General features: G+C 38.4%; 1 protein-coding gene across 1 annotated transcript in view; it reads left to right on the top strand.

The window, feature by feature from the left end:
- Window positions 1–17,173, top strand: part of LOC135691407 (uncharacterized) — a 42,769-nt gene extending 25,596 nt beyond the window's left edge. Inside the window, exons 13-15 of the mRNA XM_065209261.2 lie at window positions 12,513–12,682; window positions 13,300–13,390; window positions 14,228–17,173. Coding sequence (XP_065065333.2) covers window positions 12,513–12,682; window positions 13,300–13,390; window positions 14,228–14,755 — 789 coding nt within the window. The 3' untranslated portion in view covers window positions 14,756–17,173. The remainder of the gene's footprint in view (window positions 1–12,512; window positions 12,683–13,299; window positions 13,391–14,227) is intronic.
- Window positions 17,174–18,022: the final 849 nt, after the last annotated feature.

Consider the following 18,022-nt stretch of genomic DNA (forward strand, 5'->3'; position numbering starts at 1 on the left):
TTTTCCCCAAGTTGAATCTGGGAATGAAAATTCTTTGCAAAACCAGATTATTATATAAGTTCCATGTAACGATAAATACACGCACGGGCCGATCGTGAAATTGTCAAAGTAATACATTAGTCCGAGCAGGTACACTATCGTTGTAGCTTTGTGTAAGTTTATCGAATATCGCATCGGCATGCCCATCTTGAGCAATGAAATCAAAAGTGCTCAGACTTGTCGTGTGTAATAAACGTGTTACCTCAACTGCTCTTTGTTTTGAATCAGGACTTGAATTAAGCACCCGTCGGCGAGAATCACGAGCAAACATCCAAAGACGAGTTGAACATGTCTGGGTCACCGGTCGCCGCTGGACTGGACTTTGTACAGGTCATGTTCAAGCTTCCAGTAGCTAGGACGTTGGCTGGGACGGGGGATATGTGTCAAACCTCATCTGTTACCCTCTCCCTCCCCCTGTTTTTCAAGCAAACAGGGAAAGTCAGTTAAAAGTAATAAAATGACTTTTGGTAGTGGAGCAGCCACGTAGCCACGGCACGGGGGGCTGTGCCCCCCCCCCAAATGAAAATTTTGACAACAGCTTGCCCCCTTTGGCTACAGTTTTTCCATATGATATTTTGAAAATTTGGCATATTTATAATTCCATGACCTTGATTTTGTCCAAATATATCTGTTTGTTATATATCTGTTTTCTTGTTGTAAAGCCTGCCCCCCTCAGATATGGTTCTTGCTCGAGTTTGCCCCCCCCCCTAGCCGACACCAACAGCTACGTGGTTGTAGTGGAGCACTTTAGAATTTTCCGATTTCCACAGACATGCTCGGGTATGAAATAAACGTCTCCCCCGCTAAATAATTTTTTGATAAAATTCACTAAAAATCTATTATATTCGCGCCTCGAATATTAAGAAACTTGAGAAAACATATTTTAGAATTTTTTACAGACAACGATTCGTGAATTATCCACCCCGCTTATTGGAATTTGGGAATTTTTCACCCAACCCGATTAAACACGTTTTTATGTACGAAGAATGAGTACATGAAGGGGGGATTTTGCTCAGCTCGATGGGCATCCATATATATATATATATATGTAGAATTGTTGCCAATTGTGTAACAATGGATCGGCATTTTGATGAGTTCAACAATGGAAACATAGAAGCCGAATTCAAAGGCGGGAGACAATCGAAACAATGCAGGCATAGAATGCCAAAATCAAAGGATTTTCCCAATTTTCCCAAACGAACAATCGAGAATCGTGAGTTTCCCGATTAAGTGGGCAATTGAGGTTCGCTAATCGACACTTAGGTCTATAATCGTGCTATTAAATTGGGTTCGGCTGCTAGCCTGAGATCCCCTTTGTGGTCATCCTCTTAGACTCGACCAATCACCTTTAGTTTTGCTCGTGACGTTGGGCAGTTAAAATTGGTTCTGCACGTGCATGTTGAACGGTAGCCAGAATAGATCAGAAACTTCTCGTAATCGAGAATGGTGCTTTCATCCTGTCAAGCGTCAACGTAATTAGACATATAATTTGCAATTTGCTATGTAGGATACAAAAGAAAGTGCGGGAATATGCGATTTCACGAGTTTCTGCAAGAATTAACTTTCAGGCATGAGTCGTGGAAAATATATTGTAAGTGTTTCAAATCTGTTTAGTTTTTCGCAAGATTTGCAAAGTCGGTGAAAGTTATTCGAAGATTTCCAGGCTTTGCGAAATTGTCATAAAATGCTTGCAGTGACTTTTCAATTTTCTCTGGGGTTGATCCAAAATTCATTCGAAATTTTTCAGACCCCATATTTTTTTATAAAGAAAGGGTCAATATGTTGGATAAGATAGTTTGGTGCAGGAATAACGTAAAAGAAAATAGAAATTTGGATCGTGTGAGGTCAGACCAACAGTTACGGGAATAATCAATTAATGATCTTGGGATCTGTGACTACATTTCTTCATCAAATAGTTGAATTGCCGAGTTGAAGAAATCTTTGCACTCGCAACTAGGAAGTTAACGAAATTAAAAGTTTGGCTGCTCACAATTAAGTACGAAAGATTCCCCTTCGTAATCAAGTAATTGCACTGCCGCGAGATCATTATGCTGGAACCGTTTTGTCAGCGCGGGTCGTTAGGGATCGTTAGGCACGCATCGATTTCTCCTTCTTGCAAAGGTTGATAGTGGAATTCAAAGATCTGGGTTTGGTAAACTTACTGCGTCATAGCATTCCCCGCTGTTTATCAAGAAAGTGTAAATCTGCGAAACGCATTTTGATAAAGCAACCGAATGAGAATAATTATTCGTGTTATGTTATCAAGCAAAAAATGTCCTTCGTCAAATAAAAAAACCAATTCCCAGTTAGGTTCCACTCACAGAGCCCCAATAAATGAGTTCTGTAATCTTGGCGAGTCATAGCTCGTGCCACCGTTTTTTAGGTTTTTCCAGTCTGTGAATCGCAATCTCATAGAGCATAAAGGTTCTTAGTTGTCTGGGAAACAGACTGGAAGCGCATCTAGAAAAGTTCAGACTTTTAATACATTTGGAATCTTCGTTGTCGTCATCATTGTCATCGTCGTCATCATAATCATCATCATCAATCATCATCAATCATCATCATCATCATAATCATCATCATCATAATCATCATCATCATCATAATCATCATCATCATCATCATCATAATCATCATCAATCATCAATAATAATCATCATAAATATCATCAATCAGCATCATCAATCATCATCAATCATCATCATCAATCATCGTCAATCATCATCATCATCATCATCATCAATCATCAATCATCATCATCATCATCATCATCATCATCAATCATCATCATCATCAGTTTTGTCCACATCGCCAATTCATAATATCGAAGTACCATTCCTCCACATTCTTCGTACATTGCAAAAGCCGTGCTATTTTTATGTACGAAGAATGAGTACATGAAGGGGGGATTTTGCTCAGCTCGATGGGCATCCATATATATATATATATATGTAGAATTGTTGCCAATTGTGTAACAATGGATCGGCATTTTGATGAGTTCAACAATGGAAACATAGAAGCCGAATTCAAAGGCGGGAGACAATCGAAACAATGCAGGCATAGAATGCTAAAATCAAAGGATTTTCCCAATTTTCCCAAACGAACAATCGAGAATCGTGAGTTTCCCGATTAAGTGGGCAATTGAGGTTCGCTAATCGACACTTAGGTCCATAATCGTGCTATTAAATTGGGTTCGGCTGCTAGCCTGAGATCCCCTTTGTGGTCATCCTCTTAGACTCGACCAATCACCTTTAGTTTTGCTCGTGACGTTATGCAGTTAAAATTGGTTCTGCACGTGCATGTTGAATGGTAGCCAGAATAGATCAGAAACTTCTCGTAATCGAGAATGGTGCTTTCATCTTGTCAAGCGTCAACGTAATTAGACGTATAATTTGCAATTTGCTATGTAGGATACAAAAGAAAGTGCAGGGATATGCGATTTCGCGAGTTTCTGCAAGAATTAACTTTCATGCATGAGTCGTGGAAAATATATTGTAAGTGTTTCAAATCGGTTTAGTTTTTCGCAAATTTTGCAAAGTCGGTGAAAGTTATTCAAAGATTTCCAGGCTTTGCGAAATTGTCACAAAATGCTTGCAGGGACTTTTCAATTTTCTCTGGGGTTGATCAAAAATTCATTCGAAATTTTTCAGACCCCATATTTTTTTTAAAGAAAGGGTTAATATGTTGGATAAGATAGTTTGGTGCAGGAATAACGTAAAAGAAAATAGAAATTTGGATCGTGTGAGGTCAGACCAACAGTTACGGGAATAATCAATTAACAATCTTGGGATCTGTGACTACATTTCTTCATCAAATAGTTGAATTGCCGAGTTGAAAAAATCTTTGCACTCGCAACTAGGAAGTTTACGAAATTAAAAGTTTGGCTGCTCACATTTACGTACGAAAGATTCCCCTTCGTAATCAAGTAATTGCACTGCAGTGAGATCATTATGCTGGAACCGTTTTGTCAGCGCGGGTCGTTAGGGATCGTTAGGCACGCATCGATTTCTCCTTCTGCAAAGGTTGATAGTGGAATTCAAAGATCTGGAAACTTGCTGCGTCATAGAAGTCCCCTTCGTTTATAAAGAAACTTTAAATATTCGAAACGCATTTTGAAAAAGCAACCAAATAAGAATAATTATTCTTGTTATGTTATCAAGCGAAAAATGTCCTTCGTCAAATAAAAACAAAATCCCAGTTAGGTTCCACTCACAGAGCCCCAATAAACGAGTTCTGTAAACTTGCTGAGTCATAGCTCGTGCCACCGTTTTTTAGGTGTTTTAAGTCTGTGAATCGCATTCTCGTAAAGCATAAAAGTTCTTAGTTGTCTGGGAAACAAACTGGAAGCGCATCTAGAAAAGTTCAGACTTTTAATACATTTGGAATCTTTGTTGTCGTCATCATTGTCATCTTTGTCATCATAATCATGATCATAAACATCATCAATCACCATCATCATCATCATAATCATAATCATCATCAATCATAAACATCATCAATCATCATCATCATCAACATCATCAATCATCATCATCATCACCATCATCATCATAATCATCATCAATCATCATCATCATAATCATCATAATCATCATCAATCATCATCATCATCATCATCAGTTTTGTCCACATCGCCAATTCATAATATCGAAGTACCGTTCCTCCACATTCTTCGTACATTGCAAAAGCCGTGCTATTTTATGTACGAAGAATGAGTACATGAAGGGGGGATTTTGCTCAGCTCGATGGGCATCCATATATATATATATATATATGTAGAATTGTTGCCAATTGTGTAACAATGGATCGGCATTTTGATGAGTTCAACAATGGTAACATAGAAGCCGAATTCAAAGGCGGGAGACAATCGAAACAATGCAGGCATAGAATGCCAGAATCAAAGGATTTTTCCAATTTTCCCAAACGAACAATCGAGAATCGTGAGTTTCCCGATTAAGTGGGCAATTGAGGTTCGCTAATCGACACTTAGGTCGATAATCGTGCTATTAAATTGGGTTCGGCTGCTAGCCTGAGATCCCCTTTGTGGTCATCCTCTTAGATTCGACCAATCACCTTTAGTTTTGCTCGTGACGTTATGCAGTTAAAATTGGTTCTGCACGTGCATGTTGAACGGTAGCCAGAATAGATCAGAAACTTCTCGTAATCGAGAATGGTGCTTTCATCTTGTCAAGCGTCAACGTAATTAGACCTATTATTTGCAATTTGCTATGTAGGATATGTAGGATACAAAAAGAAAGTGCGGAAATATGCGATTTCACGAGTTTCTGCAAGAATTAGCTTTCATGAATGAGTCGTGGAAAATATATTGTTAAGTGTTTGAAATCTGTTTAGTTTTTCGCAAGTTTTGCAAAGTCGGTGAAACTTATTCGAAGATTTCCAGGCTTTGCGAAATTGTCGCAAAATGCTTGCAGGGACTTTTCAATTTTCTCTGGGGTTGATCCAAAATTCATTCGAAATTTTTCAGACCCTATATTTTTCTATAAAGAAAAAGTCAATATGTTGGATAAGATAGTTTGGTGCAGGAACAACGTAAAAGAATAGGAATTTGGAACGTGTGAGGTCAGACCAATAGTTACGAGAATAATCAATTAATAATCTTGGGGTCTATGATTACATTTCTTCATCAAATAGTTGAATTGCCGAGTTGAAGAAATCTTTGCACTCGCAACTAGGAAGTTAACGAAATTAAAAGTTTGGCTGCTCACAATTAACTACGAAAGATTCCCCTTCGTAATCAAGTAATTGCACTGCCGCGAGATCATTATGCTGGAACCGTTTTGTCAGCGCGGGTCGTTAGGGATCGTTAGGCACGCATCGATTTCTCCTTCTTGCAAAGGTTGATAGTGGAATTCAAAGATCGGGTTTGGTAAACTTACTGCGTCATAGCATTCCCCGCTGTTTATCAAGAAAGTGTAAATCTGCGAAACGCATTTTGAAAAAGCAACCGAATAAGAATAATTATTCGTGTTATGTTATCAAGCGAAAAATATCCTTTGTCAAATAAAAAAACCAATTCCCAGTTAGGTTCCACTCACAGAGCCCCAATAAATGCTGGAATCTTCGTTGTCGTCATCATTGGCATCGTCGTCATCATAATCATCATCATCAATCATCATCATCATCAACCATCATAATCATCCTCATCAATCATGATCGTCATCATCATCATCAATCATCATCATCATCATCATCAATCATCATCATCATCATCATCATCATCAATCATCATCATCATCAATCATCACCATCATCATCATCATCATCATCAATCATCACCATCATCATCATCATCATCATCAATCATCATCATCATCATCATCATCATCGTCATCATCATCATCATCATCATCATCAGTTTTGTCCACTTCGCCAATTCATTATATCAAAGTACCATTCCTCCACATTCTTCGTACATTGCAAAAGCCGTGCTATTTTTATGTACGAAGAATGAGTACATGAAGGGGGGATTTTGCTCGGCTCGATGGGCATCCATATATATATATATATATGTAGAATTGTTGCCAATTGTGTAACAATGGATCGGCATTTTGATGAGTTCAACAATGGACACATAGAAGCCGACTTCAAAGTCGTGAGACAATCGAAACAATGCAGGCATTGAATGCCGAAATCAAAGGATTTTCCCAATTTTCCCAAACGAACAATCGAGAATCGTGAGTTTCCCGATTAAGTGGGCAATTGAGGTTCGCTAATCGACACTTAGGTCGATAATCGTGCTATTAAATTGGGTTCGGCTGCTAGCGTGAGATCCCCTTTGTGGTCATCCTCTTCGATTCGACCAATCGCCTTTAACTTTGCTCGTGACGTTGTGCAGTTATAATTGGTTCTGCACGTGCATGTTGAGCGGTGGCCAGAATAGATCAGAACCTTCTCGTAATCGAGAATGGTGCTTTCATCTTGTCAAGCGTCAACGTAATTAGACGCATAATTTGCAATTTGCTATGTAGGATACAAAAGAAAGTGCGGGAATATGCGATTTCACGAGTTTCTGCAAGAATTAACTTTCATGCATGAGTCGTGAAAAATATATTGTAAGTGTTTCAAATCTGTTTAGTTTTTCGCAAGTTTTGCAAAGTCGGTGAAAGTTATTCGAAGATTTCCAGGCTTTGCGAAATTGTCACAAAATGCTTGCAGGGACTTTTCAATTTTCTTTGGGGTTGATCCAAAATTCATTCCAAATTTTTCAGACCCCATATTTTTTTTTAAAGAAAGGGTCAATATGTTGGATAAGATAGTTTGGTGCAGGAATAACGTAAAAAAAATAGAAATTTGGATCGTGTGAGGTCAGTCCAACAGTTACGGGAATAATCAATTAATAATATTGGGATCTATGACTACATTTCTTCATCAAATAGTTGAATTGCCGAGTTGAAGAAATCTTTGCACTCGCAACTAGGAAGTTTACGAAATTAAAAGTTTGGCTGCTCACAATTACGTACGAAAGATTCCCTTCCGTAATCAAGTAATTGCACTGCCGCGAGATCATTATGCTGGAACCGTTTTGTCAGCGCGGGTCGTTAGGGATCGTTAGGCACGCATCGATTTCTCCTTCTTGCAAAGGTTGATAGTGGAATTCAAAGATCGGGTTTGGTAAACTTACTGCGTCATAGCATTCCCCGCTGTTTATCAAGAAAGTGTAAATCTGCGAAACGCATTTTGCTAAAGCAACCGAATAAGAATAATTATTCTTGTTACGTTATCAAGCAAAAAATGTCCTTCGTCAAATAAAAAAACAGATTCCAGTTAGGTTCCACTCATAGAGCCCCAATAAATGAGTTCTGTAATCTTGGCGAGTCATAGCTCGTGCCACCGTTTTTTAGGTATTTTAAGTTTGTGAATCGCAATCTCATAGAGCATAAAGGTTCTTAGTTGTCTTGGAAACAAACTGGAAGCGCATCTAGAAAAGTTCAGACTTTTAATACATTTGGAATCTTCGTTGTCGTCATCATTGTCATCGTCGTCATCATAATCATCATCATGAATCATCATCATAATCATCATCATCAATCATCATCATCATCATCATCATAATCATCAATCATCATCATCATCAATCATCATCAATCATAGTCATAATCATCAATCATCATCATCAATCATCATCATAATCATAATCATCAATCATCATCGATCATCATCATAATCATAATCATCAATCATCATCAATCATCATCATCATAATCATCATCATCATCAATCATCATCATCATCAGTTTTGTCCACATCGCCAATTCATAATATCGAAGTACCATTCCTCCACATTCTTCGTACATTGCAAAAGCCGTGCTATTTTTATGTACGAAGAATGAGTACATGAAGGGGGGATTTTGCTCGGCTCGATGGGCATCCATATATATATATATATATGTAGAATTGTTGCCAATTGTGTAACAATGGATCGGCATTTTGATGAGTTCAACAATGGACACATAGAAGCCGACTTCAAAGTCGTGAGACAATCGAAACAATGCAGGCATTGAATGCCGAAATCAAAGGATTTTCCCAATTTTCCCAAACGAACAATCGAGAATCGTGACTTTCCCGATTGAGTGGGCAATTGAGGTTCGCTAATCGACACTTAGGTCTATAATCGTGCTATTAAATTGGGTTCGGCTGCTAGCCTGAGATCCCCTTTGTGGTCATCCTCTTCGATTCGACCAATCGCCTCTAGTTTTGCTCGTGACGTTGGGCAGTTAAAATTGGTTCTGCACGTGCATGTTGAACGGTAGCCAGAATAGATCAGAAACTTCTCGTAATCGAGAATGGTGCTTTCATCCTGTCAAGCGTCAACGTAATTAGACGTATAATTTGCAATTTGCTATGTGGGATACAAAAGAAAGTGCGGGAATATGCGATTTCACGTTTCACGAGTTTCTGCAAGAATTAACTTTCATGCAAGGAACTCGGGACATTTAAAGAGTCTGAAGCAAGGGCGGGAAATTCGAATATATTGCAAGTATCAGAAATCTGTTTAGTTTTTCGCAAGTTTTGCAAAGTCGGTGAAAGTTATTCGAAAGTTTCCAGGCTATGCAAAATTGTCGCAAAATGCTTGCAGGTACTTTCCAGTTTTCTCTAGGGTTTATCCAAAATTCATTCCAAATTCTTCAGACCCCGTTGGATAAGGTAGTTTGGTGTAGGAAAAACATAGAAACAACGGGAATTTGTTAAAAGTCTGTCAGACTAACAGTTACGAGAATGATCAATTAATCATTTGGGGAACTGTGACTACATTTCTTAATCAAACGGTTCAATTGCCGAATTAAAGAAATCTTTGCACTCGCAACTAGGAAGTTTACGAAATTAAAAGTTTGGCTGCTCACAATTACGTACGAAAGATTCCCCTTCGTAATCAAGTAATTGCACTGCCGCGAGATCATTATGCTGGAACCGTTTTGTCAGCGCGGGTCGTTAGAGATCGTTAGGCACGCATCGATTTCTCCTTCTGCAAAGGTTGATAGTGGAATCCAAAGATCCGGGTTTGTAAACTTACTGCGTCATAGCAGTTCCCGCCGTTTATCAAGAAACTGTAAATATGCGAAACGCATTTTGATAAAGCAACCGAATAAAAATAATTTTTCGTGTTATGCTATCAAGCAAAAAATGTCCTTCGTCATATCAAAAAAACAAAATCCCAGTTAGGTCCCACTCACAGAGCCCCAATATATGAGTTGTGTAAAGTTGCTGCGTCATAGCTTGTGCCGCCGTTTTTTTAGGCATTCTCATAAAACATAAAGGTTCTTAGTTGTCTGGGAAACAGACTGGAAACGCATCTAGAAAAGTTCAGACTTTTAATACATTTGGAATCTTCGTTGTCGTCATCATTGTCATCGTCGTCATCATAATCACCATCATTATAATCATCATCATCATAATCATCAATCATCATCATCATCATCAATCATCATCATTATAATCATCATCATCATCAATCATCATCATCATCATCATCATCAATCATCATCATCATCATCATCAATCATCATCATCAATCATCATCATTATCATCATCATCATCATCAATCATCATCATCATCAGTTTTGTTATTATAAGAAACTGGTTTATGAGAAAATAGTACTAGAATGGCCTAAAATTTAAGAAACTTTAGTACTAGGCTCAAGAAAAATTAAGAAAAATCGTTGTATCAAAATCTTTATAGCTATTTTTTGCCGGTAGTTTTAATTTTGTCGATTCTTCTTTGAAAGAGATAGCATACTATGGATTTTGATCTGAGTGGGTTTTTGTCACGATCTGCGTTTTTTCTTCCAAAAATGCTAAACTTCAAAACAATAAGGCAATTTTAGGTCCCGGAAATAGGACACGAACTAAGAAACTTTCAGTACTGAAACACCAAAATTTTGATGCCAGATTTAAAAACTTTTATTACTTATTGCTGATTAAGGTTTTTTATAAAATAACGTCAATTCTAATATTTTGTACTTTAGAGTGGACAGAAATCTTTATTTCGTGCTGCTTATCTATTCAGTCTCTTGGCTCATCTTGGTTCTAAACTGCAAGTTCGTTTGCCCCGGGATGGGCTTTTGTCCCCTCCCTTGTTTGTCCCAGGCTGGGCATTTGTCCCCTCACTCGTTTGCCCCTGTCTGGGCTTTTGTCCCCTTCCTCATTTGTTCCAGGCTGGGCATTTGTCCCCTCACTCGTTTGTCCCTGTCTGGGCTTTTGTCCCCTTCCTCATTTGTTCCAGGCTGGGCATTTGTCCCCTCACTCGTTTGTCCCGGTCTGGGCTTTTGTCCCCTCTCTCATTACCAATAACTGCCAATGCTTGACACCAACTCCCAACCCCAGTTTAGAATGCCAATAATTACTTAGAGGTACGTATGTTTTAACTGATCTTTCATCTTGCCCAATTTCGATTCTCAAGTTATAGTATATGTTCTTTGTAGCCAACGTCTCCTCATTCATCCAGCCCCTCTCAGATCAGTTAAACCTCTTCCCTGTCCCATTGCCTTTCAGGACCCCCTCCTTTTGAGCCTAAAAGAAGCGCACACATTTGAACTTGACCTCCGTTTTCATATTTTATCTGTAAAGCTTCACCGAGGTAGAGACCACACAATAGAGTGATTTATTTGTCCTAACACATTGCACACAAATATAAAGTTCACTGCCATTGGACTGTGTTTTAATCTGCGGTTAACCATAAACCCTCACTAAACGGTGTATCACGATGCAACGGTCTTTATCGACGCAAAGGCACTGAGCCTAGCTATGAAGGTCATCGTGTTTACTTTTGTCACTGGAAATCAGAGGCGTAGCTTGATCTTAAAAATTGGGGTGGGGGCATCAGTAGTGAAATTACCGACAAAGGCAAAGATGAAGATAAATTCAGATGTTTTTTACCCCCCGACAGACAATTTCACCTACCTTTTAAGATAATGTTGACCAACCGCAGATTTACCGATCATCTCATGAAGGTTTTGGGGGGTCACACACCCTACACTACCGCTAGCTACGCCCTTGCTGGAAACCAGTACTGCTATTATAAGAAGTTAATGATAATTAACGGACTAAAATCCTTTGCTCAGAAACCATCAACAGGGGTAATTCACAATTCGTATTGTATTGTTTAGTAACCGGGGAGCATACTGTTCCTTCAATTAGATATTTCCTAGCAAAGTGAATGATAATTTTTTGCATATCGAATGTTTTAATGCAGTTTGTGTCCTATTTTCGAAGGGTGAGCTTCCCAACAATGTGAGAGAACTGGTTCAGCCCCTTTGTATTGTACCCCCCTCAGGGAACTGTCATTTTTTATGACAGGGAAGGGGTGGGGGTATTTCTTAGATTTATGTAAGAAATTTTGACCACTCCACTTATACTATACTTTCCTCGTTTGCAAGTTGAATTGGATGGTTCCTAGGTCCTCTGTGATAATTTGTAAACATCTTTTGATAGACGGCTTGTTATCAGGCCCCCCCCCCCCTGATATGATGTCCCAAATAGTATTTTCAAGAATTATACATAGTTTTCCATGACTTCCAATGAGCAACAAGATTTGGTATTTTCACAGTAACTCCGTGTCTTCCTGTTCTTGTACTTGCTCAAATCTCTTTTATTTGGGGTCACCACTGCAGATACATCGTTGCAGGGTAATTCCCAGAATTTACCCAACAAAGGGGCTAGACTCACAGACAAGGTCATGCCAAAAACTAGTATAAACTTCCTCTTAGATTTTCCCCGACAGGGGGCCTTTAGCCCCTTGTTTCTCTCTCTAGTAACACATTTCTACCATCACCCTGTCACTCTCTCCTTTGCCGCTTCATCCTTCATTTTTGCTGCGCTCATGTCATCTTTGAAGTTATCTTCACATCTTCCTTTTGGCCTTCCATTCCCTTGTCTCAACTCTTGTCTACTTAACCACCCATATTCGTGCAAAAATTTCTTGCCGCAATTGATTCATTTATTAACTTTCCTGCAGACATCAAATACGACGACTTCGAATGAGATTTGGAGCCAAGAAGACACTTTCAAGAGAGACAGACGAGGTGATACACAAAGCAAACCAAATGAAGGGTTCAAAATTGCAAGGGGGCAACAAGTCGCATCCTCAGGAAATGGGATTTCTTCACCAGGCTGGATAACTACTATGTAAGTTTTCCATTCCATTCAATGGCTGCGCCAGCCACTAAGCTCTGGGGGAGGGGGGGGGACAAACCAAAAAAAATTAAGCCACGCCCTTTTAACAACCAGAAAATGCCCTTTTACCATCCGAAAACGCCAATTTTATCCGAAGGGAACGCCTATGACTAACTTTTTTTTGAAAATTGGCAGTTTGAAAATCATAGGATTACATCACAAAAAGTACTGTGTCAAAATATTACCCCTCCCCCAACATTTTCTAATCGAATTTAGACGAACTAAAAAGTCGATTCTCCTGAGAACTGTTGGGAGTTATTATTATTATTATTATTATTATATTATTATCTTTGCATCACACGCTAGCATAATTTTGCTCGTTCGTCTAGCTTAGAATAATTGACATTGCGGCTTCGATCGGATATGAATTTTTGGTCACGTTTTTAAACGCATGCTATTTGATAAAAAAGTTTTGCAACATAAAATAGTTTTGATTCCTGTCTCTTGATAAAGAAGATGGTCGATGAATCAAGCATGAAAGTGCAGATTTTTGAAGTTGTTTCTTTGCATCTATACCTCATTGATTACTTGTTATTCTTTGTATGTGAGTGATTCCTCCTTACATTTAGGCCCAATCTGGAAGACACATACATGAGTGCTCCTGTCACCCAGAGCGAGAATTGGGATAGATATGGTCAAATGACGTCACGACAAAAAGAGGTACATTCTCTATCCACTGTTTTTGTTCCCATACTTTGTTTTGATCTGTTTTTAGGACAGCTACGAGTCTTGCCAAAACACTTGAAAAACTTTCCTAAACATTTTTCAAGAGGTTTTGGCTATGATTATAGGGGGCGTTCATTACCTTGAAAGAAATTCGACTTGTCGTAATCCTGTCTTTTGACTCCAGAAACCTGTGATGTGCCTAAAGCCGAAAACCCACTCCGGAAAATGATCCGCGGTTCGGATGAGATTTTGTGTTGCGCACGCGCTTTGGATGCAAAAATGGTCACATGACTGATCCGCGACGGATCGAAACAGTTTAAAAAAAAGTTGAAATGATTTCAACTTTTTTTTAACCGTTCCGGTACATTGGTTTTCTTTTGACAAACGATCCGCGGATCGAACGGAACTGATCAGAACAACACGATCTGATCTGATCCGCGGATCATTTTCCAGAGTGGGTTTTCGGCTTAAGAAATTCCCTTGCATTCTTTTAATTTTACTCTAAAAAGCATTGATTTACATTTTGAAGCTCTTGCTTTTTTTGCTTGTTTTCCATTGAAAATTCCACGTTTTGAGGCAGATAAAGACGGTTTATCTTCAACGGGTCTGGACTTGTGTGCTTTTGGTAAACCATTGTTACTCCTAATTAGATCATCGAAGAACCATGTAAAACCCTTTTATTGAAAATAGAATTTCTCGTTTACTTATATGCATGGAAATCTCTCAAGAATTAGATGCTTTCTCTGAATAACTTCAATCTCTTTTGGCTGGAAACGTCAAATTACCAACTTCGAAAATGTTTCTTTATAACCGATTTTCTTTTTCATGTAGGATATGCACCATCCGGAATGGCACGCCAACGCCAGCCAAACAGTTTCACGAGAGAGATCTCAGAACTTTCACACTAGTTTACAACATCTGAGAATTAGCGAGAATTCACAACCTCAGTCAACATTGGTCTCTCCAGGGCAAGGATGGTCCTCAGCGTCCCATGTTTGGAATCGAGGTTTTCAGCCGTATAGAGGACAAAATTATGGCCGCCCTTCTTCCGTTCCTGAAACAATCAGCCGACCGTCTCGTTCTCATTCACCTATAATTCTGAATCGGCAACCTATGGACACGATAGAGAGGCATGGACAGTCTCCTGCTTTCAATATGACTCCCGTGACAGGAACTGCAGTCCCTTCACACATTATAGGACAACATCGTCAGACTTGGGGAAGAGATGTCAACAGCGAACCGCTATTGACAGCCTCGACCAAAAGAACAATATCTGAATGCGAGGCTTTGCTTCGGCAGCAGCAGCGTCAGCGAGGTCGTGTAGCTATTCCTCCGCAGTACCGGGGTCAAAAATGGTAAAAAATTGTGGCTCGAAGAATCACAAAGTACTTATTTCTCAGCTCGTAGTTTAATTGTTTGTTTTTTGCTTAGAAATATCAATGCTGGTAAGAATCCAATGTAACCCTTAAGGCTTTTTTGTTTTGCTGCATTGCCCTCAATCAACATTGCTATTTGCACGACTCTCTTCTAAAAAACCCCTTATTTAGTTCATCAGAAAGCAACTCTCATTTTCAAGTGTTCTTAAAGCCCGTCACACAACCATGTTTTCTTGTGCATTTGCTGTCCCGCATGATTGCAGTATGGCTCCTTTTTTGTTGCTGGCCAACATTCAGGGATAGCCGTTTAAATTTGAAATCTTCGAAACAAACAGTTCTGCAAAGCATACACAAATATTTATGATTTCAATCCAATCCCTCTCTTCTTTAATGTTTCTAAATGATTGGAAACGTTGTTTCACAATCGCCCTAGAATTGTTAGCTACTTTGAATGTGCGAGCGTCCCATCATTACACTGTTGTCACGATTCTTATTTGAACGAGGCATGGTCCTAGTAACCAACCAATGTTGCAAACATTGTTTGATTTTGTAAGCAAGCAAAATACGATGGCTTAATTTCTTTGGTAGTGAGGAATATTTGAAGGCAGTTTGTTGAAGTATTTGCAGGGACACTATCATAAGGATTCATAGTTTTAAAAATCAGATTTTCATAAATGCATACCTTTGTTTGTTTTAGTAGAAGGTTGTCATACGAGAGAATTCTGAGTGATGTGGGGGATGCTATTAATGCGACCGTTTTGTTACATCCAATGGTTTAAACATCAAAATGAAAGTCGCTGTAGAATTATGTTTAATAATCAATTCAGGTAACAGGGAAACTTAAGAAGACTGCAATTGTTAAGTGGTCTTCATGGGGCATTATCAATCGTCTATTATGAAGAGAAGGAGAATATATACGTGGTTTTGTAATCTAAACCAGGCTAAATTCCAGAAACCGTGAACTTCTATGATTCAAGACAAGTCTCCGGTGATGACGTAGATTTGTCCCCAGACTCCTCAAACTTTGACACTCCTGTATTTAGACAGAATTAACAGGCGTTGTTAATAGTCTGTAAAATTAACCAGTATTTAATCTGCATGCTTAATTCTGAAGCTTGCTCTGTCCGCGACTTTGTATTTGGTTGATTTGCTTCGAGTTGTTTATATTTTGTTATTAGCGGAAATATTGAAGTACTTGTTTTGGTAAAAACACAACGCCTAGATTAATTAGGATATCCATAGGCGTAATATGTTCTTAAGGAATTATAGCAGAAACGTGAATCTTGTAATTTTAGTCTTCTAGTAGATTGTAATGCAGAGAAAGTAGTTTTTCATGGTTCAAGCATGTTTTGTTACATAAATGTTTGCAAAAATAATTCTCGTGCATTTATCGTAAAATTTGACGTAAGACAGAATGCTGCTAAATGCAACCATGACCTTCCTTGAATGATAAGACTTTTGCGAGGAAATACGAGAAGATAATGTTGTCTTTCGATATTAAACATGCATAGGAAAGTCGCCATCAACCGTCTAGGGTAGAGAAAAACTCAGTGAAGCTTGTATTTAACACAAATGTAGGGGTGTCCAAAGGGCTGGTACCCGGAGCGAGGGCCTGCACTTCTACATAGCAAAAAAAATTTCAAGCTATACTCGTTTTTCTTGGTAACACTCCTTCCATTACAATGTTCTATGACAACAAAACTCCACACCTGTCAATTTCCCCTCAAAATTCAGTGTCAATACCCCATCAGCCTTAAATCGTTGCGATGTCAAAGCACTAACCCGTTGTAAGTCAAGATTCTTTAATAGATAAATCTTCTTTATTAATTGATCACAAGCAACTTTGCCAGAACGAACAGATATCATTCTTAATTCATGAGGTGACCTTCGTCTTTCTCTCGGCTTTATTAACAGGATTTTCTCCTCTTTAAATAGAACTACGACATTTCTATGTAGCTTACTTGCTTTGGTAACCCTTTTATTCCACTAAGTTTTACAAAAGTTAAGACTGAATGGATCCTTTGCCCATCATGACGAAAATGCCAGAATAATTTACATTTAGAAGTGGTGCTGTTTATGATTATTTTGTCTCATGGTAGCCGTGCAAGGTATTCCCCATTTAGAACCAATTCTTTTGTGGCAATCCCCAAGAAGTTCTTGTTTATGTGATGGACACAAAAGCTTACAATTGTATATCGTTGCTACAGTTGAGAATAAAAGCTTTGGTTGCTTCATTTCCTCCCTCATACTTCATTGAACTGCTCAAGTCATCGATGCATCCTTGTTTGTTTTCAAAATTATTCGTGTGATAAAACAGAAAATGCCCATCGTTTTGATGGAATCGTAGTTAAAATTTGTATTGTATCTAATATTTCAATGAGTGTTTTATATCTGTTCATGATCTTCTTAAGTATATGGAAGGTACCCAGAAACTCGTATCTCAAGATATAATAGTTTTATGTTATCAAAGCAGACAGACGTGCTGGCCAGAAGAACTGTTTGAGTTCCATGTCTTAATGAAAGATTTTTTAACGTTTAGACATGAATCACAAACCCGCAGGACATATCCTTTCATAAAAATCTCGTACGCCAAATTCTCGTTGGCAAAAATACTTTTCGCTTGAGAGCAAAGTCCACCAAAATCCCAAAAAATTCTATGCATTTAACTCCCTAAAAATTTAATTGTTCTAAAAAACCCTCCTACGCTGTTATGGAAAAGTGATACACCCTGCTATGAAATCTAAATAAAAATAATTGCAAAATCAGTTAAATGTTGTCAAGTTTCGCTGAATTGTCGTTTTCGCTATCTTATGTTACGTTTTTGTGTATGTCAAAGATAGCTTGTTGAAATGCTTGGCAATCAAGCGACTTTTAAAAATCCTTTAAGCACTAAAATCAACAAAATTATAAGAAACTGAGCACTAATCCCGGGTTGAGTTTCGTCGAAAGATTGCATACTATATTTCCTCTAAAGAACGTCGCGACATTTATTATAAACTCCAAATTTTGGATGCGGCCTTCAATACAGAATGAAAAGTTTGTCAAATGAAAAATGACAAGAAAAATGCAATAAAATAAGATAAAAAAAATGTCAAGTCAAGGAATGTCAATATCCTTGTCTCCGTGAGTCCTCGTCTCTATGAGATAAAAACTTTTATGGCTTTGGATCAGAAAGCGCTTAAACGATTCCTTATTTCTTGTTTGATGTGTTTTCTAATGAACGCCGCTTTTCAAGATGCGGCGTTCAATA

Source organism: Rhopilema esculentum, chromosome 4, assembly GCF_057945365.1.
Source record: "Rhopilema esculentum isolate cy_ngs chromosome 4, ASM5794536v1, whole genome shotgun sequence".
NCBI classification, from domain to species: domain Eukaryota; kingdom Metazoa; phylum Cnidaria; class Scyphozoa; order Rhizostomeae; family Rhizostomatidae; genus Rhopilema; species Rhopilema esculentum.